The sequence below is a fragment of the Silurus meridionalis genome, chromosome 2 (genome assembly GCF_014805685.1).
Source record: "Silurus meridionalis isolate SWU-2019-XX chromosome 2, ASM1480568v1, whole genome shotgun sequence".
Lineage (NCBI taxonomy): Eukaryota > Metazoa > Chordata > Actinopteri > Siluriformes > Siluridae > Silurus > Silurus meridionalis.
This window is the reverse complement of record NC_060885.1, coordinates 19,997,703-20,024,420: the sequence shown is the minus strand read 5'-3', so window position 1 is coordinate 20,024,420 and position 26,718 is coordinate 19,997,703. Positions and strand designations below refer to the sequence as shown.

Here is a 26,718-nt window from a genome sequence, read left to right as displayed (position 1 = left end):
GGCTCTGGTTATCTTGAACATGAAACTGATTTTAAAGTAATTCCTGCTGCAAAGCAAATCACAGGATTTTGCACTCATACGGATACAATTCAAGTCAATTCACAGATGTTTGAATGACAGATTTGTAGTGTTCCTGACATGATATCTGCATTTCTTTGGTCTTATTTACTTGCAGGATGAAGAAGAGCAACGGTTGTTGCACACTGCCCACATTAATTGTAACTATTAAAGGATCAAATCACCGATCAGGCATAACATTGACAACATTATTGCCGGTGTGTGAATAACATTATCTCTTAATCATGGCACCTGTTAGTGGGTGGAATATGCAGCAAATGAACAGTTGATTTGTTAGAAACAAAAAAAGTCAAGATGAAGAATTGAGTTTGAGTAATCAAATTGAGAGGGCTAAAGGATTGGCTCAGAGGTTTTTCCTGGTCTGCAGTGGTCAGTATCTATCAAAAGTGCTCCAAGGAAGGAACAGTGGTGAACCAGCAACAGGGTCATGGGCGGCCAAGGCTTATTGATGCAGGTGGGAGTGAATGCTGGTGCGTGTGGTCCGATCCAACAGTCCTGAAGCTCAAACTGCTGAAGAGGTTAATGCTGTTAAAGCTCGAAGGGTTACAACTGTTTTTGCAGCAAACACAATTTTAGTGAGGTGGTCATAATGTTTTACCTGATCGGTGTATGTCTTATTCTTTATATTAATATTAGTTCGACCATAAATACAAAACACTACTTCGTCCATAATGCACTCCATAGACCTGTTTTTAACACTAAAATGCTTATCATGTATCTGACTCTTGCTATCCATCCACAGAGTCATACTTTCATATTTTATATCTGCACCATATAAAAATGTTTGTTGTGAACTTCTGTTAGACAGGCAGGAGGGAAAAGTAGTAGTCACACCAAAAACCAAATGTAGTATGCTGAAACAATATTTATTCTGCCAATATAGAGCATTCTGTTAAATATACACATTCACCTAACAAGCAGTTGTGGTATAGCAAAATATTTTCATTTAAACATATACATTCTGTTTTGTACCGTATACATATATATATATGTGTATATATTTTAATTCATCAATCTAGCTTTAACCTAAATAGCAGCACACTTGCATATATCAGCTCTTATGGTGCATGTAGGTCAACACTGCAGGTTACTCGTTTTTTCATGCAGTTATTTATCTTTTCATGCAGTTTTTTAAGCATTTATGCAACATACACAGGATTTATCTAAACCGCTAATGACTTGTATACTTTGCATTGCTTATATCCTGTGAAGGTGTCTCTGAAAGTCTTTCATATATTAACTCTATTCTCAGTTACTGCTGGCATGTCTTTTTCTTTTTTCAGATCTGCTTTCATGCTGTTGTCCTGCCCTTTCTCAGAGGAAGCTTGAGCTTTATCTGTAGGCTCAGGTTTTTCAGAATCTTTTAGGGGTGTAGGATCCTCCTGAAGACTTTTTGTCACGTCCACCTTGACACTTGGTTGCTTCACCTCGCTACTGTCAGTCTGATCCAGTTTCTCAATTTTTGTGTCTTTGATAACTTGTGAATCTTTCTCTGTAATGGTCTCCTCTTTACTTTGCTCTTTTTCCGGTGAGATCTTTGGAACACTATACTCAGGCTGCACATCTTTAGAGGTTTTACTGTCTATCTCTTTCACCTCAGGCTTGATTGTATCCGTCTGTTTGATGTCCTCGGAAGTCACCGGTATATGCTCCTCTGGACCTTTCTCTGGTTTCTCTGGTTTCTCTGATTTCTCTGGTTTTTGCTCATCTTTTGTTTCCTTTTCATCAGATTTTGTCTCTGTATCCTTCTGGAGGTCATCTTTCAGTATCTCAGATGTTTTTGTTGTTACCTTTTCCTCTGTTTTAAGATCTTTGTCTACAATATCTTCTTTAGCGTCATCTGCATTTTTCGGGGCCTCTCCCTCTGATTTTGTCTCAATCCTTGGTTTTTCCGGCTCTTCCTTGATTTGCATTTGTTCTACCTCTTTCTCCGTTTTCTTTGCTTCAGTACTTTCCTCCTTTTTTGCACTGTCCATCACATCCTTTGTCTGAATCTCCTCCTTTTCAGATGGCTCGGATGTTTCAACGTTAGTTTCTTTGGCAGCAGGTTTGGAAACATCCTCTTTTGAAATGTGTGCCTCTGTAGACTGGAGACTGTCTCCCTTTCCTGGTATCATAGTTTCTGTGTCAACCTCGGGTTTGCTGTCCATTTTTTTCTCCTCAGGTTTTTCCTCAACTACCTCACTTTTTAGCGGTGCATCTGTCTTTACTTTCTCTGCCAGCTCTTTTTGCACCTCTACTGCATTATCCTGCGCACTTGCTGCTTTAGTAGTATCGAGTACATCAGCTTCTGAAGTTTCTACAGTCTGCTTTGAATCTGCTTCGCTGTTAGGACGTGTCTCTTCTCCTGCCTCAGCCTTTTGAGATACAGGCTGTGGGTCAGCAGTGGATGCGTCCACCTCCACAGATTTCAACTGATCACTTTCTCTGTCTTTCTCCATCATTTTTCCAGTAGAGGAATCCTCAGGCTCAGCTACATGTTCTGTCTTTTCTTTTACCTTTTCATTCTCGGATTTTGGAGGTATCTCTTCCATAGTACTTTTTCCTGGCTCTGTAATAACTTCCTGGGTAGCTGTTTGCTCTTTTGGCTCTGGTTGTTCCACACTGGCCTGATTTATTTCTTTTGCTATGTCCTGTTTCACTTTTTCGGTGTCGAGAGCTACCATTTCTACATCTTCATTGGTGCTTGTTTCTGCTTGAGTTTGTTCTGGTTTTGTCTCTAAATCTGGCTCCTGTGTTTTGGAGTCTGGATCACTTTCTTTGTCTGCTTGATCTGTTTCTTTCTCTTCAGTTTGTTCTGGTGTAGTTACATTGTTTTGTGCTGGTTCGGTGTTTATCTCATCTTCCTTAAGCTCTGTAGAAACACCTGTTGACTCTTTTAGTGATTGTTCTTCCTCTACATTTCCTGTTGGCTTTTCTTCATCTGGTCGTTCTGTTTTATCCTGTGTTTCTGATTCTTGGGTCTTTTCTTCCACTAAGTCCTCTTTACCTGGCTCTGCTGTATCTGCATTCTCTTTCTCACTACACACTTTCTCACCCTCCCTTTGTTCTTCAGCATCCTCAGACCCTGTGTCTGAAATCTCAATGTCTTCCCTGGTTGTTTCTGTAATAATCTCCTCAACGAATTTGTACTGCGGCTCTGCTTTTCGAGTCACTCCGCCCACCCTTGGGACACTAGGCAGAGTATAGATGGGTGACTGCCTGTAAACATACGGCACTGGTATCTGTGCATCAGAAAGAGTGGAGTATCTTGACTCCTCACTCTCCAGCAATTTTCTGCAGGAGGACATAAGGACAACATGATTTCAACCAGCTGTTCGTAAACCAGATGTTGACGCATTTTTCATTTAATTGAAAATATGATGGTGTTGTGATCCTCACCTGTATGAATAGATTTCAGCATCCAGTGCCATTTTCACATTCAGCAGATCGTGATACTCTTGCACATGGCTGCTCATGTCATATTTGGTGTTTTTCAGCTCCTGTTCCAGCTCTCTAATGGTGTCCTGTTAAAAATCACACAGCAGAAAAAGAAACTGAATAAACAGAAACTGCAGAATAAACTTTTTTTTAAACAGAAAAAACAATGAAAAAGGTTTAGCGTGTCCAATAAAATATTTTAACTTAGGTCACTGGTGACCATATCCAGATTAGGATGGGTTCTCTTCTGAGTCTGGATCATTTCAAGGTCCTTTCTACTGTCACCAATGCTTAGCTATTAGGGATACACTTATAGGTGCTATACTAATAGGGACTAACAAATAAATAGAAATTTTATAACCTTTTTATCTCTATAAAGCTGCTTTGGACCAATGTTAATTGTTAAAAGTGCTATAGAAATAAAATGTAATTAAACTAAATCCTGCAGCTTTTAACTAACAAATGGCTGCACTTAATACTGTACATATGATGTAACAAGTATGTAACATGGCAGGATTAAGACTGGACCTAAGCTGATACAGTTTCTGCATCACGGTTGTTATGTGTTACACTGGCTTTCCAGGTGTGATGAAAGACTGACCTGGTAGTGATGGATTTCGGCGGTATGTCTTTGCTCGAGGTCATACAGCTGTCTCTCCAGAGCTTCTCTCATTCCTCTGACTGAATCGAGCTCCACGTTCTTGCTCTGCAGCTGCTTTCTGTATTGGCTGATTTCAGCTTTGGTGGCAATCAGAGCCTCTCTGCCTGTCTCGGCAGCTTTGGTGAGTTTGGCCAACTGATTGTTGAAGCGTTGGTCATTGTGGCTGTCTGGACAGAAAGCGCGACCTTCCAGCTGTGCCCGGATCTCCCTGAGCGCCGCGGTGAGCTCTCCTTTCCCGAAACCCTTCACCTCCACAGGAACGCGCGTCTCCTTCATTTGGGTCAACATCTCAGCCACTTCAGCCTCGTGGTTTCTCTTGAGAAACTCGATCTCGTCCTCGAGAGCCGTCGCCTTCCTGTCCATCTCTTCTTTGGATAAATACGCGTTGTCGATGTATTTCTTGAGCGCAGCGATGCTCTCCTCGGCTTCAGCTCTGCTGCGCGCCTCCTGCTCGCATTTCTCCCTCAGCGCGTTAAACTCGTCCTCCACGCGCTTCTGCTCCAGCTCAATCTGATGCTTCTGCATGGCCATGTCATGCGCCTGCCTCCTCAGGTCCTGCAGCTCCGGCTCATACTGCTTGGCCAGAGCCGTGGTCGACTTTGCTTTCAGTCGGATCTCCTCGATCTCCTTCTCCAGTGCTCTGTTTTGGCTTTCCAGGCGGTGCACTGTCTCAATAAAGCCCGCGAAGCGGTCGTTCAGGCCGCGGAGTAGCTCCTTCTCGTTCGTCATCATCAGGGGCAGCTCAGGAGAGAAGTGGCGCGAGCTGTGGCCTGGTTTCGGAGCTGGTCCCGCGTTGCCGCCGGCTCGGCTGAGCGCAGGTGTCCTTGCGAGGCGCTGAGAGGATGGAGCTGGCTGATAGCGCTGCTCCTCGCGTCTCCAGCTGGGTCCATGTAGTAGACGATCCATGCTGAGAGGCGTACTGATTTCCCTTCGCAGAGTTGCCGGGGTTTTATATACTGCGCGATGTGTTAAGCTTGCAGAACTGAGGTGTCAGTAACGCACAGAATGAGCAGCTCAGCATCATCATCAGCAGCAGCAGCAGCAGCAGCAGCGCCGGCGGGCGCGCTCAGTCTGACGTCATAAAATCCATCCACCTTGTTTGTAAAAAACTAAAGACATAACTAGAAGTGTATGTCTGTCTGTCTGTCTATCTATCTATCTATCTATCTATCTATCTATCTATCTATCTATCTATCTATCTATCTATCTATCTATCTATCTATCTATCTATCTATCTATCTGTCACAACCAACAGTACAATGTATAGTAATTGATAGTCAGTGCAATGGCAGGGATGTCGGTCAGAATTGGTAGGAAAGTTGTATGCATATGATGATACACCATGCAGCTCATCCCAAACATATAGACTTAAGAAAAGATGGTGACTATACTGTGGACAGCACATGTAGTCAATGAGGAGAGTGAAAGAGTTAAAAGGAGAAACAAAGAGCAAATTAGAGTCCAATAAAACTAACCAATGAAAGAAAACCTGAGGTGTTGAATGAGGTATTATTGAGTGTTGTGTGTTTTTTTGCTGAACAGGTAGATGTTATTAATTGTTCTCTAGTCATTTAGGTTTAGCTTATTGTGCTAACTCTGAGTTTGTTTTAATAAAAAGATAACAACAGCCAGACAGTGAAAAAGGTGTTTTTTTTATTTATTTGGTATTTGTATTTCATCTGGGTCTTGTGATGATATGATGTGATAGTATTGTTTAATACACTGTATTTCACGTAGTTAGACATAATTGGCTAATACTATAACACCCTTTGGGCTTGAAGATGCATGTAGCTTTGGGGAAAAGCTTTAAAAATATGGTTCAGTGCTGAACAATGTACTGTGAAAATACAGCAGAGTAACTCCTTTTGTAGTCATCAATCAGAACTTATATATTAGGAAGCTAGCTGGCTTTGTAGGTTATGTAATGTTTATGATACTCATTAAAAAAGAAGAGGTACTCTGCAACAGCTCAGTGATAAATGAGCACTGCTTCTGAAAAGGACACAGCTGACCCACCAAGCTTCAGAAAAAAAAAAGAAATTCTCTCTTTTACTTACAATTTTTCTCAGTTGCTTTGGAGCAATTCTAAGATCATAAATGGAAGTTTCAAAACTACCTGTTCTACTTCCTCATCATTTAGTCACTTGTGCACATTATAAAACTTTTTTTTGTTGTTTTGATCAAATTGTGAATGCTTTTATTTTTTTATTATTTAGTTGAGTGTGTTCAGTTGTCTGCTGTTTCATGCATTATCAGTTGTTTATGTCAAAATATATTATACTGGTTTCACCCAAATAGTCTTAACCCCGAAAACATTTCAGCATTGCATAAGTCATTGAATGCAAAATGGTTAAACCAGTTGTCATCATCTGTCATCAAAAATTTCTAATGAACTTTTTATTTTGTAAATTGAAAAGACTTTGAATTGATTAATTGTTCAGATGAATCTTAAATGTCAGTAATGAAGGAGAGTGTACGGCATCAGATCAACCAATGATCAACTAGATCTCTAAAACAGGTCAACGGTGAATTCAATCGGCGACAGAATTTTGAATCATCGTTAATGTTTGCTGACCAGTAAGTGCATTTTCAAAACAATTTGTACAAACAGCATAACACATTAGATTTCTTGCAAAAGCCTGTACTTTTCTCAAAATCCTAAGTTCATCTCTCAAAAGTATTTGTGTCAATGAACATGTCTTTCCCATCAGAATAAAAAGTCCCTTTGTCATTGTTCACAAACAAGATCATCAAAATGTTTAATCATGTTGTCAGTATGGCACCGCACAATTTCTGTGTTCGGTCATTTCTGTATTCACACTTTTAATGTATTGTTATAGTGTCCGTTATTTTCTCAGTGGTTAATTTATATTCAGAAATAGTAATTTTTGGTTTTGCTCTGTCTGTACACGCTGGCCAATCGAAGGTTGACAAGATTCACCTTTGACCTGTTTTAGAGAACTAGTTGATCATTGGTTGATCTGATGCTATTTACTCACCTACATTATTGAGACTCAAGATTCATCTGCACAATTCATCAATTCAAGACACATTTACAAAAAAATGTTTAACAGAAATTTAAACTTGACAGATTCTGACAACTGTATTAACCATTTCACATTTAATGACTTATACAATAAACTGTTTTTGGGGTTTAAGATATATTTTGATCAGCATGACATAAACAACTGATAATGTAGGAAAAAGCAGAAAATTGTACACAATCGATTAAATGAATGTACAAAAGCATTTGATCAAAGCAAAAGAAATTTGCTTTTATGATGTGCACAGGTGACTAAATGATGTGCAGGTTGATCAGGCTGTAATTAGAATAACACTACTCTGGTTTTCCTGTAGCTGTAGTCTGGCTATAGTGGCTACATTCATTAACTGTTGGTTTCCAATTCATTTAGTTCCTTATATAGGTTATAATACAGTATATACTCTCTCACTTTAGTTCATCTTAGTCTGCTGTCCAGCTTTAACCAATAATCTGACTGGAATGTGTTGCTATTTACTCCCAGAAAATATTAGTGCAGTTTGCCTTTTGTACTGGTGTACAGCATTAACTTCACTTTAAACTTCACTTTGCATAATGTGAAAACAGTTTGCATAGCATAGTTTTATTGTCATAACAAACGGAGCTTGTGTAGGTTTTGGTGGTGAAGGCCACTATTACCCTAACGTGAGTTAGCTAGTTTTCTGCTGTGTGTATACCTCATTAGAATGAAAACTTCAGCCCTTGGGACCCACTGTCAGCTTTTCAATAATACCCAAGAGGGTCTAGCTGGCCAGTTAGATCAGTAGTAAGCAAAATAGATTCACAGGAAACTGGACTTGGAAATCTCTCTTTCAGGCAACATATATACATTTCACTTAAAGCATTTAAAACTTGTTCTTTATTTGGCCTGGATTGTGTTTACAGTCATGCAAAACAGTCAGAGAGTGAGTAATTGAGAGGGACACACACACACACACACACACACACACACACACACACACACACACACACACACACACCAAACAGTACACACGTTACAGCGAATTAAGGAATATGGACAATTATGTGCTCAGTTAACTTGCAGTTACCAAAAAGTCTTTGTTTTAACAATGCTGTGAAAAGTTCTAGATAACTAAATAGTAAACTAAAACCTAAATACTGTTAGCACATGTACATTAAAGGAAATAATTCAATAAAGTAGTTTTTAAATTAGTGCAGATGCCTTCAGATAAATGTATTTCATGATACACAGTTAACAACCACCTATATGTGGCATATTTAAAACTACAGAGAAGCCCAGCTGATTATTTATAAATATAATAACAGTAAATAAAGTGACATATAGATTTATGAAAAAGACATTTAAATCAATGTGCAACATATAAAACACATAAACATGCACATATACATAATACCATTCCTAATATGATCATGTAAATGATACATGACCACTATGGGCCACTATAAACCACCAGAACAGCTTCTACTGAGATTCTACAAGCTTCTAAAAAATGTCATTTTTTCAAAGAAGCAGAAAAGGTGATTTGATAATGGTGGAGTGTCAGTCTAAAATCTACAATAGGTTTAAAAAAAAATATAATGGAATCATAGTATAAATGCAATCAGTCCGAATAACTTCAACAGTTTTCTTTAAAAGTGAATAAATAAATTTATTCACATAAATAAAAAATGATTAGTGAAAGATCTATGTGATTTGATATCAAGGTTTATCTTTTTGCGAACAAAATGCTCATTTTAATTCTTTTTATTTTCTCCTAAAGAGTTCATGAAATCTCGAATCTGGTACACATCGTTTCTAGTATTGCGAAGGACTTTGTAGAGTCTGTTTTTGCAGATCTTCCATTCAGTGGATACTTTTTGCAGTGCCATACCCTCTTTGTAATATTTAACTGCTGTTGCCTCTGAGCCCAGATGATACAAATTGAAATCTCCATAGAAACGGTTCCAAGCCTGGAGATCTGCAGGTTGCAGGTTGGGGCGTGTGAACAGCTCTTGGAACGTTTGCTTTGCTTTAGCGTAGCTCCCAACTTCAGCATACCTTATTGCTAATTCAATCTGCGGGTAAAAGAAATCTGGATTTAGGTGAGCTCCCTGTTCTAAGTGATGTATGCAAAAGCTTAGGAGCTTTGGGTTGTGCATGTCACCCATCTGCATGGCTTTCCAGCGGTAATTATTGGCTATTTCATGATGCAAACGTGAGGAGTCAGGACCTTTGCCAACATTTTTGTCAGCACTCCCAATGCCATGTCATAGCACTGCTCTTTCTTCATGAATTTAGCAACACTCAGAACAACACTCAGATCATATGGAGCTATGTCTAGTGCTTGCTTCATGTGCACCCATGCCTCTGCATTTCTCTTATTCTTGTAGCACTTGAGGCCAATGAAGACATGGATCATGGCATTGTCTGGGGCAAGTTTTAGGGTCCTCTTTAGTTGGTTCACTGCAGGCGACTCTTCAAAAGGTATACGCTTTTCCTCCCTGATCTCCAAGCCCTCCAGGTGAAAAAGAGCGAAGGCGTAGCCAGTGTTCCACTCCTTGTCCTCTGGTTCTTTCTGTAGAGCCGTATGAAAGATTTCTTTTGCCGTGACGTAGTGCTTTTTTGAGAAACGTAGAAGAGACCACGCCTTTTCACTCAAGACCTCACGGTGCAACTCTCCTGCTGGAGAAGAGAATTCTCCAGAGATTTGTGCCAGTTTCTCCAAATACACTTTGGCCATAGTATCATCAGCCATTAGATGGCATAACCAGGCTAAATTTCCATACATGACAATATTGTAGGAATTCTCATTTTGTGTTTCCTTCGCTTTTTCCAAACTTGCACGTGCCTTGTCACTGAAACCCTGCAAGTGATAAATGTAAGCACAAAAATTTAACTCTTTCTGTCTAGAATTCCCTCCATGATCGGTTTGGGCTGACAGACTCTCTGTGAATTTGATCTCCAGGTAATTGAGATCAGCATCCTCCTTCTGTAAGTCCCAAGTGAAGTGGCACTCCAGTTTCTTAAGTTCCTCCTCAAGCATTTTTCTGTAGACAGTGAATAAAAGCCTGCTTAAAAATACAAAACATCACAGGAATTCTAATGGTTTTCACCACAATATCTGGTAACAATTCAAACCATTACCAAATCTTTTTTATGGCATAATGTGTTAAATTGCTATCAAACCAAAGAAAATACTGTAGAAACCTATTGGAACCTGGATGCCTAATGATGTCTAAATGGTCTCTCATTGTGCCCAATGCCAGTAGACATTACTAAAGGCGTACTATTGGCCCCCTAATGGTATCCACTAAACATACAATTTCACCATCACAGGGCAACAAATTAGCAGTTTCCACTAAAACCAATAAAATTACAAACATTTTACATCATTTTCATTCTCAGGTTTTTAACTTCTGGTAGTGAACATGCATTATAATAGTGTGTAAAATATATAGCTACTCACTGTCTGATGATTTGTACTGCAAACCCTGAAAAACTGTTATATGCAAACCGCTGGTGAAGAGTTAGTAGAGTAAAGCCAGTGCCAGAGAGCTGACTTAGGTTTCACTTTCTATTTCTGCAAATCATAAACGAAACTTGATTTTCCACGTGTACAAGCCCAGAATTTCTGTCACGCCTGGACACAGTCATGGAAAAAAATTAACTACAGACAGTTGAGGTGAACGTTATATAATGTTTAACACCGAATCTTCACTCATACGCATGATTGTGTTAATAATTATGTTTAGAATAAATGGATATATTGGTTAAAAAGAAACTGTTGAAAGTCGCCTGACAAGCGACAAGAACGGACTGTTGGCACCATCTAGTGGCCATTTATTTACACAAACGCATTACTGTTATATGCAAATGCAATACAAATAATACACAAACACTAGTAACTTTTTCAAGTAAAAGTAAATAACGGAACAAGCAAAAAACCCGAAAACAAACAAACAAACAAAAAAAACTGTAGAACAAGCAAAAAAAGTTTGTGTAACATACATAAAAGTAGCAAAGGTAAATATCATTTTTGCTTTTTGTGGTTTGCCTGGAAATACTGTTTATGAAATTTAACAGTAAAAACCCATTCAGCTGGAGTACAAATGTAACTGTCTCCATATGAAAAATAACCACTAAAAACCTTCAGTCTGCAGGCATTCAGCTGCAATTATACCGCTACAAAATCCATTTAGATTCTATCTAAGTATGTGGTTAAAGAGAAAAGACTGAATTTTCAATTTATTCAACATTTCTCAAGCCAAGAAGAAGAGACCAGTAAGTTTCTGAATTATGTCTGTGTGAATTATGAGTCAAACAGTCACATAATAAATGATTTAATTTATTTATCATTAACATTTATACAAGGTCTATTACAGGGCTATAACAATTATAATTTAATAGCCAATGTGAGGCCGTCACCCACAGTGAGCATGCTCAGATCCACTCGCTGGTCTTTGTGGAGTTTCTTATTCAGCTTGTCAATGACCTGAGTGGTGACGTCATCTTTGTCAGGGTTTATGACTCTCCCTCCCCAAAGGACCTGAGGAGTGCATGGATGCTAGATCACTGTGTGTTTGTGTGTGGCATGTCATTGAGGACATTGTTATCTTTGTTGATTATGTTGTATGCATTAAGCAGGCACATACAGTTATTTATTTACATAATACTTACATTATCAATAGCTATTATGCCACCTTTACGAATAAGCTGGAGGGATCTCTCATAGTAATTGTCTAAATTTTTCTTGTCTGCATCAATGAATACAAAGTCATAGGTTTCAGCTTCACCAGCCTCTAGAAGTTCATCTGTACAAAGATCAAAACATGTACACATGTAGGTTTTCTCTGCATAGAGTAAAAAATAATGAATGTGTAAAGCAAAAATATATCAACATTACCCAAGGTTCTAAGTGCATTTTGATGCCTGATGTCAATTTTATTTTCTACTCCTGCCTGGAAAAAAAGAAGTTTGCACTAGTCAATTTAACTCTTGATTTGTGTAATAGTTGTGCTGTACAGTAGCTGCCCTTCTGCCCTTGGGATGCAAAAACACAGATAAAGCAAAACACCGTGATGCTTGACTTTGCAAGCTGTGTCGACACCGACACCGAAGCTGACAGCAACAACTACTACAGTCAGCATTCTCTCATCTCTGATAGACATTTCTGCATCTCTTCAATTTCCAGGTAATTAGGCTACATTTAGTCTATCCACCAGGGGATTGGAGAAAATCAATCTGGCTCACTACCTTGCAGTTCTTTAAAATAGAGCAGTAATCTACAAACAATATATATATAAAAAATGTATGTTCTTTTTTAAATCTTACTAGATTTTGTTTTGTGTGTTATTTGTCCAGCTCCTGAAAGATCTTCAAAGTAGCAGAGAATATACATTTTTTTACAAGCTTTATGTAGCTTACGTTTACAAACCTCTTTAAAAAACGGCTTGGCAATTTCCACATAAGTATCATTGATTTCACATGCCACCACACGGCCATCCTCAGGAATAACCAAAGCCATACTCAGGGTGTTGTATCCAGTATACATGCCTGAGAAAAGGAACCCGATTCACTTTTTCAGAGACATGCATTATTTACTAGAGTGTCTAGTAATATAAGCTCTTAATATGACCTTGTATTCTCACCTATTTCAATGGTTTTGTTGCCTTTAATCAGTTTTATTAGAATAGCCATGAACTGAGCTTGTTCTCGTGACACCATCATAAGGTTCCAGGGATCTTCCATTGTTCTCTGTGAATTATATATGAAGATTATTTGAATAAAAATAATGCATTGGGCAAGCATAGATAAAGATGCGATTTTTATAATTTGTTTGTTAGATCTCACAGGGTAAATTTTACTGGCTTCTAGTGTCTAAAATCAAACAGGCTTGAAGAATTAAGTATGTGTGTAATTCTGTGTTTTTATCTTGGTGATTTTTGTTATTTTGTTAAAGGGATGAAGAGAAAATTAGCAATTTGAGTATTTGTATGTGAGTACATGTACCTGGTACACTTTATTCAGCACTGAATGCTCCCTTAGAGAATTATTCACCACATAATTGAGCAGTTGATTATCTCCTTTGTGACTTTTGCTGATAAAACTGATTGGTCCAGCTCCTTAAAACACAATAATGTTAAATAACAATTATTATTAATGCTACACACCTTTTTGCAAACATTTAGCAAAATATGAAAACTTATAAATGAGCAATATTATTTGTTTGTTCAATATTTTTTATTCAGTGATTTGGATAGAAAGTGCTTCAATTGAGAAATTTAAACTGAAAAACTGAAAATTATTTAAATTTGCAAAATGCTAAAGCACAATGGTTCTTCAGTAACGATCATTCGCAAGTAATACATATAAATGTATGAGTAATATTGAAGATGATGTTGTGTTTGCTTACTATTAGGTCTTTGCAATTTACAGTTTTCCAGTTTACAATATTAAAGGTTGATCACTTATTTGACACAGCTGTTTAAATGTAAATATTAATTATAATATTAATGTAATAATATTGCAAATGTAGAATCAACCTTTCTTAAGTCTTATTAATATCGCTTTATTTTATCTATCATGTTTAAGGCTTACCTGATAACGCCTGCAAAAGGGAAACTAGGAAAACAATCTTAAAAATCATTTTGAAGCTTCTTTTAATGTTTTCAGCAGGTGCCTTAGTCCAGGTGACTAGTCAGTGCATGAGTTATTTATATATCAAACATGCACACGAACAAAGGTTGATTGCATGTTTGTTCTATTCCAGGTAAACAGGAACATCTGTTGTGAAAGTGCATAATTTTGGTGATGTTGAAATAATATCCAGGAGTTGTGCAAAGTCCTAAACTTTGATCAAAAAATCCAAAATAAAATATATAAGCAGCTGACATATTATAATAAATAGCCACTCATATTATTGCATGCATTGCAAAAGCTGTCATGTATGTAATATTAGGGTGCTAAATAAATACACAATGCTTGAAACTGATTTAGAGTTTTTTAGAGATATACACTTGTGTACTATGACAAAACGTTTCCACAGAGTAGATTTTTGCCTTTATATAACATTTAGTCTAATATTTAGGGAATTCCATTGCTTGTGTTATTTATATGTGAGCTACATTTGGACATTCCAGGACTCTGACTCCGTTATGAGTGAGTGGGTAAAAATCAGCAGTGTTGCCAGCAGTGAAATAGCTGGAGGTGAAATCAGTGCAAACATTGCACTTGCTTACACCACAACTGTTGAGTTCTTTTTTTTGTTTGTTTGTTTGGATTTTCCCCCAATTTTCCCCCTAATTTAGTCTTGTCCAATTCCCACCCATCAGCAGCTTTCTCCTGTCACATGACAGCTACCAACCCGAGAGAGTGAAAGCCATCACATGGTTTCTCGTGTGAAGCCAGTCGAATGCTCATGTAATGTTGAGGGGGGAGTAACACACTCAGAGCACTATCAACTCTCTTCTGCATGCTAGAGCTCACAGAGGTTGTGATTGGCTAGTGCCACTTTGATTGACAGGGGACAGAGAGTATGCTCCCTCACTGATATCATGCCCAGTTTTGTTCTCTTGAGCTCCTGGGCATGGATGGCTGTGTCACTCTCTTGATTTGATGTTCTCTTGATTTGATAAGATCTCATGATGTTCTGCTGAGAGTGTAAACACTTTTCTGTTTGGATTCTTTATAAATAAGAAGATTATTAATCATGAAATAAATCAATTAATATTTTGGATACACTATGGACTATACACAGCTGGCTAGGTTGTTTACAATCATTTGTGCATTCCTGTTAATAGTGTAGCAGATGGAATTCACTTATTTTTTCTTTTTCAACTTTTTTTGATGCACATTTACATTTTAAGTCAGAAGTTATAGTCATGAAAAAATTGTTCCACCATGCCTGCTGATGATGTCACTTACTCTACTGTACAGAACAAAAAAATTACATAGTGAACACAGACAGGTGGAGTGATACTTTCAGCTGAGTTTAACTTAAACAAATTAGTTGACTGGAACTGTTTTATAAATGTTTATATGTCAAAGTAGGGAGGATGCTGGAAAACACCCTGGTTTAATAAAGCATCGAAATATAGATTTTTACAAAACTAGGCTGTATCTGTGTGAATTATTTAAGGAAAGTGGAAGCTTACTGCTAAAAGTTTTGAGCTGCACTTTATGTATAGATTTAATTTATAATTATATATATATTTTCCCTGTATGTTCAATGTTAATTGTATCTACCAATAGATAATAGTTTAAAATGATGACATATTTTTTTTGATAAATGAATTCATTGTTAACAAGTACTTCAAGGCATGCATTTATGAGAAAAAATAAATGGCTTCAATTATCTTCCTATACCAACATAGTCAATTCTTATTTCCTTTCTAGAGTCTTAAAGGCATTTCATGCAATTTCATTAAGGGCAATAATTTATATAGGAAATCGAATAAAAATACAAATGTTTAATGGAATGCTTTGTAGTTTAGGAACAGTGCTAAAATTTCTATAAAATACATGTGGAATTTTTCAGATGCAGAAAAAGGATCTATAACATATAAACAAATTAATTACAAAGATTCTGGACAGATTTTCTGTTGTAGACCCAATGTGTATAGATCATCTGATCTATCAAAAAAGAAAACGACACACTGTGCAATTTGTGGTTGTTGTGGTTGTATACAAAAATCACATTACTGCCAAAAAAAAGATTTCTTCTGTCAGGACAAATGTAGTCGGCAGACCTGAGACTGGAGCTCAGACCGTTGATTAATTGTGAGCTATATTGCAAATATATTACTATACTGCCCCCTATTGGACAAGACCTCTCTATTGCATTGTAAATAATGAAGATTTCTCATGCTTAAAAAAAATTAATAACTTTCACTACCGCCTAATGACTGACTCTAAATTATTCTATTTACAGATTTGAGGTGTTAAACTAAAGTCTCATCGTAAAATCGATTTAATTTATTAGCACCGTGTAATATTGGCCACAGGTACAATAGTGCCTGTGGATCATCTTCCCACATATGGCGGTGAAGTTCTTGCTGTCAGTCTCCAAAGTGTGTGCACCTCCATGAAAAGTTGTTTACTTCGTCTCATTACTCACAGTCCAAAACAAGCTAAGACTGTGTGTGCGCGACTCAGAGTTCGTCTGCGTGTGAGTCTGTGCGCGAAAGCAGGAGCGGGATGTCAGTAAAATATTCCCAGTGTTGGAGGTGGGATGGTGGGGCACTCTCGGAGGAGCGGCATACTTCCTTCACCGCTTCTCTAATTAGGTATGCGCGGATGCAAACAAATCCCCCTGCCCACACGTAGGTATCAGTGAAATGAGCCGTGACTGCTGCTGTCTCTGAAACTTGCCCGTGCCTCCTGTGATGACTGAGGGAGGGGAGGAGGGATGGAGCTGCCACTGTATGTGTGTGTCGCTCACGTCCGCTGGGTGAAAATAAGATGCTCTGTTTTCACATCCTCTCTCCCTCTTCTTCCTCACTGCTCCCGGCTGCTTATGTGACGCTAATTGTTTCTGCTCCTTGTTCCAAGCAGCTAGTGTTCAGTGGCAAATTGTATAGATATGGCTTTGTCCATGTGCTCCTTTACAGACCCCTTAAAGGCCTGAAGACATGATCTTGCAACCTGGGGACTGTGCCTTCCTTCCTAATACCTAACCTTGTTTGGTGTGGCATTACTCGTTACCTGTCAAGGTGTCACGCTCATATTAGCAAGCAGGTTGTGAAGGGAATTATTATCTCTTTTTATTAAATATATATACATGAGCTGTTTGTTTATGACACTTTAATTTTATTTTCCTGGATCATAAAATAGCAGGTACTACTGTAAGAGCTATACAACTCTTTCAGACAACTTTATAATCAAATATTATGAATATGATTATAAGCTTATGGTATGGCTTTAAAAAATATGGAATGTATCCTAGAGCAAGTTGATATCAAAATGAAGTAAATAAAGATAATAGAAATGGTGCTACCTTTGTAACATGGAAAATATTTACTGTGTAAAAGCACCATGGATTCTGTTGGGTATATTTATGCATTAAACAATTTTCCTTTTACAGCATTACACTGTCAATTATATATATATATATATATATATATATATATATATATATATATATATATATATATATATATATATATATATATATATAATTGACAGTGTAATGCTGTAAAAGGGAAAATTGTTTAATATACAGTGTATATATATATATACAGTTTTTCTCACAAAGTTTACGAATCTGATTTGAATTATTTTCCACCTCAGCAACATAGGCAAAGTTTAATTCATATGACTAAGAGAAAAACAAACACATCAAATATTCTTAAAGCTGATGTTCGTGCACTTACAGAAAGCACTTTGTTTGTTTTTTTTCTTTTGGGTTTTCTTTTTCTTTCTTTTCCAACATATTAAGCTTATTACCACACATTTACAGTGACAAAATGTAAGTGTAAATGTAAATATATCTGTTATGCTCTTTGTTCTTTTTTTTTTTATCTTGATTTGTACCTCATCAATTTCTAAAATTGACTATATATATATATATATATATATATATATATATATATATATATATATATATATATATATATATATATAATATATACATATGTATGCTCATGACAGCGATCTTATATTAAAATGATAATAGTGCTACATGCCCTGCTACAAATATAAAAAGCAGATTGTTAAATACACTGGTAAAGGATGAGGCAGTGGAAAATGCTTTTCTTGTTGTTTTGCACCAAGTGGCAGTGTTGTCTACATAATAACACTTTTTAGTGTACAGTTGGCCTCCTGTTCCATGCCACCATTACTGTTCAAGAACTGTTTTTGTTGCACTTCATGTTAAAAAAAAAAACATGTCTATATAATGTATATATAGTACATGTATACTAATGAGTATATGAATGGTAAGAATAAATAATTAAAAGCAATTGTATGTGGTGTGTTTCAAGCATTTTGAAAACATCACCATTGTTATTGATTTTCTGTTCTTTACCAGGAGTATCTAAAAAAATGCATTATTAATATTATTATTATTATTATTATTATTATTATTATTATTGTTATTATTATTATTATTTAGCACTATAAATAAAAATGTATGTTACCTCTTTAAAAAAATTTTACACTTGTTTTGGAAATAGAATAGAATGCTGGCTCAGTTTGATAATCTGATTTATGATACATTATATGATCCTGCCCTTATACCTCTTCTGTATTGTACAGCTGCACTGCATAAATTTACATTAGAGTGGCAGGTGCACTTAGGCATCTTTTTATTAACCTTGTGTGAAAATAAACACAGATTTCAATTTCTATAGAGTCACAAGAAGAAATGACACTCCTCAAAATATCAAATAAGGTGCTTGGGGGCAATCATGCCTTTGCAAGCCTTCTAATCTGAGAGGCACTGACACCTGAACCAAGGTGGAAAAAAAAAAGACAAATGTCATTTTTTTTTTCCAGAAACAATTAGGGAGGAAAGGAAGGCTTCCACTGCTATGTCGTGGCTGTCTCAGGTTGTCTGCTTGGCAGTGCTGTTTCAGTGTGTATATCACTCACTACTGACGGCTGCCTGTTCTTGTCAGTCACAGCTCTACAGTACACACACACACACACACACACACACACACACACACACACACACACGCACACACACTCTTGTGTGATTTTGTTTCACATTTTTGTGACATTAACATGCTAACACTTCCACCTACATAGTCAGCATTAAAAATAATTGTCACTAGTTTTCTGTACCTGAAGTGATTTAGTGTGAATTTGACAGTCAGAGTTTCATGCACAGATATCCAGCTAAGGTGACTAGTTAAGAATAATAAAAAAAGAACAAAAATAAAAAAATCTCATGCACCACTCATTTGTCTGCTGATGGATTGTGCAGCTTAGCCACAGGGAGAGAGAAGCTGACACACGTGATAGGATGTTTCAGTACTTTTATCTCCATAATGCTGACACCAGGGCTATTTACACCACCTAGTGCGTCTGAAACGGATGTCCTTTTTTGTCCAAAGTCACTTAATTTTTCCTATTCTTATTCATGCCTCTGCTTGAGAATGTCCAATAATTGCCATACTTGAAGTGCTAATGATAATGTTATAACCTGGATCAATTTGCTATGGCAATTGGACCTACTTAATTGAGTTGATTATTAAGCCTGTGTGTCCTGAGGCTTGCCAAGACTGACCGAGAGGGCAGGATAGAGAGAAAGAGGAAGAGATAGAAAGAGAGTTCTCATTAGATTATTTTTGTGTTGGTACAGAGTAAGTCTGAAGTGTTCTAGTTTAAAGGCAAGAGCCAGAATATAAAAGATCAGGCTGATACTGCCGGATCTGAATTTAACCCAATAATAAAAAGAAAACGCCTTATTGTCATCTGTTTCACATTATTGCAAAACCATGATTTCTATACATAAGGGAGAAGGAAAACTGTAGCTGTATAAAATACTATAATGTGAAATATCCCAAACATATCCCTCCTTTTTTTAGACTAAAATATTAAGCAAAGTTCAAACTATTGATTAATGCATTGTAATGTGGCATGATTTATGAATGGAATAAGGTTTATTTTATTACGCAAAATGCCATTTCAGAGTGCTACACTCTGAAATAAATGTTTCATGGCCTATTTACAGCTGTGTTATTCAGGAGTGAAAAACTATTCTTTAAAGGAGCCATTTTGGTGTTTTTTACTTCACCCCCTCCCTTTATTTGCAGCGTGTATCAGCGGTTGCGGCGCAGTACTTTGTAGGGAAAACAGAAATCCACCTAATGTTCCATGAAGACCATGGTGAATTTATATTGATGGGAGTGTTGACTCTGAACCAGATAACCATAATTTTTTCATAAGCCACCGGGAACGAGAAGTCAGTCAGCTGACAGGTGTTAACACTGAGAATAGTGCCGTGAATAAGAAAAGGGACACGCATAAGAGCATAGTTGTATTTTCTCTTGCAGAACGTTTTCAGAACTTGTGCGCCTCGCCCTGTTAAGTGTATAGCTCGAGGTTTTACTGGGACTCAGTAAACACCACAATGCATGTCAAATATGATGAGTCTTGATAGCTGTAAAACATACCCAAGGACTGTTCCTCACTTATTATCTGTAGCCGTGCCCTGGAGCCATGTCTGTATCCTCCCTTGCTCGTCAGCTTTGCCGGGCCGCTCTGGGAAGCCATTGATTATTTTGGCATGAGATGGGGAGAGGGAGAGGTGTGATTTTTTTTGTACTTTTCAGTTGAAAGAAATAGGGGGGAAAATCAAGAAAAAATAAATATTTGTATGTGCACGTGAGACGGAAAGAGAATAAAGTTGATGCATCCTCTGGGTCGGATGTGCATGTATGTGTGTGTGAGAGTGTGTTTGCAAGGAGTGTCGCAGCGCTTCTCCTCAGAGGAGCAGTCTGCCAACCCCAGGCTGTGCGGCATTCTCACCAGTCAACTTTACTGCCTTTATTTGGGCTCACGAATGGCTGCCTGACTTATCAGCTCCTGCAGGCTGTAGTGGGTCTCGGGAGCTCTGTGGAGCCGCTGTTGGACCAGCACACTTGCGCTGTATTAACTTTGCCTGGCTCCAGCACTGAGGGGAGGTGGAGAACACTGCATGGCTCCAGCCAGTGGACTTATGTGGCTCCAGGGACAAGACTTTCTGCATCTGCTCAGGCCTTCATTCCCAGTGCTTTGCTCAGCACACATACATCAGATAGATATTACAGTAATCCAAAGGTAATACATTAGTGTGCCATGGGGACACTGTTCTAGGAATAGATGCTTCAACTACTCACCCTTTTTTGTCAGGCCTGAGTCTACATTTCCTGGAGAAAACTAACATTTTTATTTATTTATTTTATTTTATTCTTTCCTTCTTTTTTTTTTTTTTTGCAGTGTCACTACTGGAATTTATTCTGAAGTAATGCACTCAGTATTTTATTCCTAATCACACTGCCCAAAGGATTGAGGCATATTTCCAAACAGCAAACACATCTTGCATGCTCTTATGAAAGCAATATATTACTTAAGCACTTAGCATCCCAGAGAGGAGGAATGAAGATAGCCGCACTTGTAGTCTGTTTATAAAGCTACATTACTTGCGAAGAGTCCCTCTGGGCTTTAGGCCATCTATTATGGCAAATACTCCATATTTATCTACGTTGTTTTACCTTCCGGTTATTATAACACAGATTTGTTTAACTTAATTTAGTATTCAATGTGTTTTATGATGAACACTCTGTCAAACCATCTCAGACATGCACCCTGGATTGGTTATATTGCTGAAAGAGATGTTTAGAAAAAGAAAATTACAAATACACTTATGCAGGCAGAACGTAAACATCATTAATGTTTAGATGTATCAAATAAAATAATGCAGGGGGTCAGCTATAACACTCTTTATTGACTGTAGTTCATAAAGTCAGCTACAGAAAGAAACCTGTCAGGAAGAGCACTGAACAAGACACCTCTGACATCTTCGCATATGGCGAGCCATATGTTTGCTTGATAGACAGTACTTAGACAGGGCAAGAAAAACAGAAACAAGTTCTTGGCAGTCGAAGCACTCAACCTCCCATTTAAAAGGAAATAAAAGAGCATAAGTCCCTGGTGTCTCTCTGATAGAGCAAACAAATATATCGCTAAAGGCTATATTCTAATCGGCAAACTCATCTTGATTGATATTATGGCAACAAATACTATATTACGCCTTGAAATTACTACTTTTCATTATTGTACTCAGTTTGCTTTTTTGACAACTGCTAATGCCTGGAAAAAATATTTAACCACAGGGTACTGGAGTAAAGGTGGAGGCAGCTGGATCAATATCATCTTTCCAAAAGTTTATCAGCTTTAGGGCTTTTGTAGAGAAGCTAGGCTGTGTGTTTGTGTAAATGGGGGATGTGTGGATCTGCTCCCATCCCCATGTTAGCCGTTGTCAGCGGAACCTTAGATAGCTGTCTGTCTGTAAGACTGACAGGCCTGCTGATGAGATGATGGCATCAGAAAGAACCAGCTGACAGCTGCTGCTTGACAGGCTTCATGGCTGCCTCCACAGCAGCTCCCTGCTCTACTCTGCTTGCCTCAGTGCTGCTGAGGAAACACACACACACACACGCAAACATACACATGCGTGTCCCTGGTTGAGGGGCGGAGTGAGGCTGTCATCAGCAGATCTGTTTTTTTGGTTATGATGGAACTAGAATGGTAGTCATGGAAGACTCTGAGATGTACATAAGTGCTTGTGTGTGCATTAAAGGAAGATGCAGTAAAGGAAGTTTGTAAAAATTATAGCCTGAAACATGACTACATCTATTTCTTGCCCACCCGTTTCCCCTTGGCTGAAATTGTCTTTAAAAATAAGACATTATAAATAATTTTTCAAGTTTACATATTTATTTAAACATATATGTGCAATAAAATGGAGTCAGTTTCTCCTTTTAAACTCCTTGATTGAGCACTGTCTATCGACATCTTATAGCTATTCTTAAAAGTGACAGGCCCAGAGTGAGAACAAATATGTCAATCATAAGGCTGTCAGTGTTAACTGATACTCCAAAAACAAATACTTTATATTCAAAATGTGTCAGAGCTAGTCTTTATCTTTTGAAGGAAATTGCACCTATTGTATAAATGTGCTACAGAGCCACTTAGGTGGAATGTTGGGTATTTTGCAATTAGGTATAATCAGAAATGAATGCATTGAGGTCAGTAGTTAATATTTTGATGCAGCAAATTTTATCCTAATCATGTCTCATGACACAAATCATCACCATGCTAAGGTTTGGACATAAATTTCTTATAGTCTCACACATTTTAAAATACAGTAATTGCCAAGTATTATCTCTTTGTCTTGATATATATCTCATGGTCTCATTATATTAATTTGTGGCTAAACATTTTTTTTTTAAAGAACCACCATGTAATTACATACATAATATGCTTACACAGAGTCAGTTAGTTAGTCTGGTCAATTTCCAATTTCATTTATGCCCGCAAGATGACTTTCTTTAGATTACATTTAAGCAATATCACAAGAGCAAGTGTGCGTTTAAATTGAATATCGGCCCGGTTGTGATTCGTTTGTAGACATGAGGCCGCAATTGTCTGCTGATATTCACTATAAATGAATATCTTTATGTAACTGCTACATAAAGCTACGTACAATTTTTTTATACAGCAATTCTATAAGCAAGAAATTAATATTGAATAACTGACATTTCTAGACACAATAGAGGCAAATGTTTTGTTTATTTTAGCTCTCTAGGGGAACTAGATCACAAAAGAATCTTCATTCACTTTATGGTTCGTCCTATTGATTTGCACATCATATCGATTTGGACAATCCTGTTAAAGGTGGTGAAACAGACTTCCCTTTCTGGCAAGCTTTCATTTTTTGTGGGGGATTTTTCCCCCTGTTTTTTTTCCTGATATAGTAATGGCTAATTCTCAATCCATAGGTCAGTTATCCTCTATCACACAACAGCTACCATTCAGACTAGGAGGACCCTGAAGGACCTTGGAAGATCACGTCAAAATAGACGAAGATTTTTTTAAACTGCTTCCATGCAATGTAATCGGATGGTGTAATATGCTATATATATAATATGATATATGCTATCTACTATCTTTCATCATACATTTGCTCACAGTTGCCCATGAATGGCTGGTGTCAGTTTAATTGAAAGAAGCTCTCTTTTTGAAACAGTTTTGTTCTTTTGGCTTCCCAGCCATGGATGACTGACATCGTCAGCATTCAAACTTTCAATCTTCAGATGACAGAGCAATAATGCTATTCTGTTGCTTTATTTATATTCATTAGTTACATTTTCATAAAAGGCCGCGATTACCATATCTCTGCCGAAGTCACTATTATTGTAGTAACTGTTTAGAACTATCACAAGAAGTGCAACAAATACGAGTGGAATGATACAGTGGTATATTCCAGTGCTGTTACACTAAATACAAGCTCTGTTGAAATGCTGCTTGCTTAATCAAATTAGTGGACCTGAACTAATGCTTGTGTAATGGCCATTGTTATATTCATAATTAGTGTCCTTGAAGTGGTCGTGTGTCTGAGAGATCATGCTGGCATTTTTTTTGTCACATGAGACAGGGAGCTCTGGTACAAACACACTCACAGAGACACACAAAAGCAGATTACTCATTACTCATTAAAACCCTAATCCCTAATATCCTAATGCAAGTCTCAATTGCTTAGTTATATTGTGAGGTTTCATCAAGCAACCAAGCAACCAATGTCTGCATCCCAAAATGCCCTCTGCTTGCTTATTTTGACAGTATGCAACTGAACTTCAGAAAAAAATGTTATATTTTCCCTTAACAAATTAATTAACACTTTAAAATGAAGATCTATGTATACAGAAGTGACTGTATGTGTATATATATATATATATATATATATATATATATATATATATATATATATATATATATATATATATGTGTGTGTGTGTGTGTGTGTGTGTGTGTGTGTGTGTGTGTGTGTGTGTGTGTGAGAGTGTGTGAAAAATGTTGTGAATCTTGTTGATTTATAAGGGCAAAACCCCACTTTACATCATGTCCAATAAAATGACAAGCCAAATCTAAGCAAAACAAAGTAGGAAAGTAACCACATAGGAATTTAATATTCTGGATTAACAGATCATTTGTTCTAAACCGATAAAAATATAAAACGGAGGTATTTATTTTTTAAGAATGCATGCCAGGAAGGATCTAGAGCTGTACACAGTAATAAACAAACTGTCATATAAAAAAAACAATATTTTGTATGAAAACTCATTGGTTTTAATAATGCTCCAGTAGTCTCAGATCCACTTGTGCAGTTTCATAAGAAAATGAACTGGTGAGTATCTTAGAGAATCTGCACCAGTATTTCTTGAGATTTTGACCGTCAAATTTGCTTAAGTTGTTGTAGGTAAATCACAACAGACTGCATTATCATATTTGTCTGAGTGGTGTTATATTATGTAATGTTACCCTGTTTACTGGCATACATCATCTCTTTTGTTAATAAAGTAAAGTTTGAAATCTAAAATGTTTGTATGCTTACTAATGACATCTATAATAAAATGTGAAATCAGGGTGCGAAAGAATTTTAGACAGTACTGTACATTTCATCAAGCAGCCACCTGTTGGATTTGAACGACTACACAAAACAATTATTTTTCAATCACATAACCAAAGCTGTGGGTCTATTTGAATTCAGGTTGTCAGTCACCTTCTGCTCACTTGCACTTCTCATGTAAGACTTATTGCCAGCAGCTGGGACTTCAGATATAGCACCTCCTTGTCCAGCTCTTTCAGCTCCTCAGTCTCAGTGCGTGCTGGCCTTTGAAGTTAGGATCGGTGCTGTAACTCATCTGACTGCTTTACATTTCCCCCTGCCTGCCATATCTTGCAGCAGTGAAGCCGACTCGGTTGGCAACAGTGTGCTGCAGAGAGGGGGGCACTGGGGAAATATCCCATTTCTCTCTTTAGCAGCCAGAGCAATGGCCTCTTAATATAGTTAATGAGAAAAAGGGTGGCTCCATGAATCCTCATGAGGGAGTAATTGTCAGGCCTGCCCGAGGAAGATGAGCAGTGCTGTGTGTGTGTGTGTGTGTGTGTGTGTGTGTGTGTGTGTGTATACGTGTGTATATTGAACCGTTGCTCCTAGCCTCCCACCACTATGTGACACCTCTCTCTCTCTCTCTCTCTCTCTCCCTCCCTTTCCCTCTCTTTCTCTCTCTCTCTCTCAGCCCCTTGGGTTGACACTTTTACTTGATTATTGAGGAGTTATCAGCTCACCTCCAACCTACAGAAAATACTGTGCAATTAAAAATGCCCCTGGGTATAGAGTGGCCAATCAAAACACAGCGCAGCATATATACTGTACTCAAAAGTGTGGATTGGCATTTACACCAAGAAGATGGATGGCCTAGTTTAGCGCTGGGCCTATTTGGGAGCCATGTAAACAGGAGTTAGAGTTGGAGCGCTCTGCTTTTTTTGCTGCCATGCATAATGTCAGGCTGTAGTTTAAATGGGACTGTTGTGTGGAAAAGGAAAGCCAAAGCATTAATAGGCCAAATTCCATGGAAACTCAATGGATATTTGGATATAGAGACTTTATTTCCTGTAAGGGGTGAATCAGTGGCAAATAGTGCTCTGTTTAAGGACAGATGAACAAAAATTATGTTATCAATTTTATGGAATATTGAGAGGTCTAAAGAAATCCTGAAGTCATGTTAATCCAAAGCATTCGAGTCATTAAGTAATTAAGTGTCGAATTATTTCAAATGTTCTGTTTGAAGTATGTTATATTGACTAACATGATGAATGAGATTTGGCCTTTTGTATTGCTTTTGTCTTAATATATTAACAGCTTAGTGTTTGACTTAAAGAAAAATCATAGATTTACATGACTATAGCACTTTATGCTTGAGCTTAATGATTAATGTGGTTAAATAAGTAACTATTATCAGTCCCAGGGAACGCTGCTGTGTGATGTATAACTTGCCGCATATTCAA

General features: G+C 37.4%; 3 protein-coding genes across 3 annotated transcripts; all 3 read right to left on the bottom strand.

Annotated features, from left to right (window-relative positions):
- Positions 1-928: 928 nt before the first annotated feature.
- LOC124395631 (neurofilament medium polypeptide) lies at positions 929-5,266 on the bottom strand. The gene is made up of 3 exons (XM_046864313.1): positions 4,100-5,266; positions 3,460-3,584; positions 929-3,354 (listed from the first exon to the last, which is right to left on the bottom strand). The coding sequence occupies exons 1-3, from the start codon at positions 5,063-5,065 to the stop codon at positions 1,308-1,310; spliced, it is 3,138 nt and encodes a 1,045-aa protein (XP_046720269.1). The 5' UTR covers positions 5,066-5,266; the 3' UTR covers positions 929-1,307.
- A 2,780-nt stretch (positions 5,267-8,046) lies between these two features.
- ifit8 (interferon-induced protein with tetratricopeptide repeats 8) lies at positions 8,047-11,411 on the bottom strand. The gene is given in 3 exon segments (XM_046863008.1): positions 8,047-9,397; positions 9,400-10,208; positions 10,628-11,411. Coding segments are annotated over 2 exon segments (1,287 nt in total). The 5' UTR covers positions 10,205-10,208; positions 10,628-11,411; the 3' UTR covers positions 8,047-8,915.
- Positions 11,412-11,492: 81 nt separating this feature from the next.
- comtd1 (catechol-O-methyltransferase domain containing 1) lies at positions 11,493-13,885 on the bottom strand. The gene is made up of 7 exons (XM_046863018.1): positions 13,759-13,885; positions 13,171-13,283; positions 12,810-12,915; positions 12,596-12,714; positions 12,065-12,119; positions 11,839-11,972; positions 11,493-11,707 (listed from the first exon to the last, which is right to left on the bottom strand). The coding sequence occupies exons 1-7, from the start codon at positions 13,805-13,807 to the stop codon at positions 11,555-11,557; spliced, it is 729 nt and encodes a 242-aa protein (XP_046718974.1). The 5' UTR covers positions 13,808-13,885; the 3' UTR covers positions 11,493-11,554.
- Between the last annotated feature and the right edge of the window lie 12,833 nt (positions 13,886-26,718).

What these genes read in the sequence shown, in the direction of transcription:
- LOC124395631 (XM_046864313.1), bottom strand. Translation starts at nt 5,065, where the DNA reads ATGGATCGTCTACTACATGGACCCAGCTGGAGACGCGAGGAGCAGCGC. An exon ending in CCGAAATCCATCACTACCAG is followed by an intron (nt 3,585 to 4,099) that starts GTCAGTCTTTCA and finishes GATTTTTAACAG; the next exon opens with GACACCATTAGAGAGCTGGA. An exon ending in GCTGAAATCTATTCATACAG is followed by an intron (nt 3,355 to 3,459) that starts GTGAGGATCACA and finishes GTCCTCCTGCAG; the next exon opens with AAAATTGCTGGAGAGTGAGG.
- comtd1 (XM_046863018.1), bottom strand. Translation starts at nt 13,807, where the DNA reads ATGATTTTTAAGATTGTTTTCCTAGTTTCCCTTTTGCAGGCGTTATCA. An exon ending in TGCTGAATAAAGTGTACCAG is followed by an intron (nt 12,916 to 13,170) that starts GTACATGTACTC and finishes TATAATTCACAG; the next exon opens with AGAACAATGGAAGATCCCTG. An exon ending in GCATAATAGCTATTGATAAT is followed by an intron (nt 11,708 to 11,838) that starts GTAAGTATTATG and finishes TGCACTCCTCAG; the next exon opens with GTCCTTTGGGGAGGGAGAGT.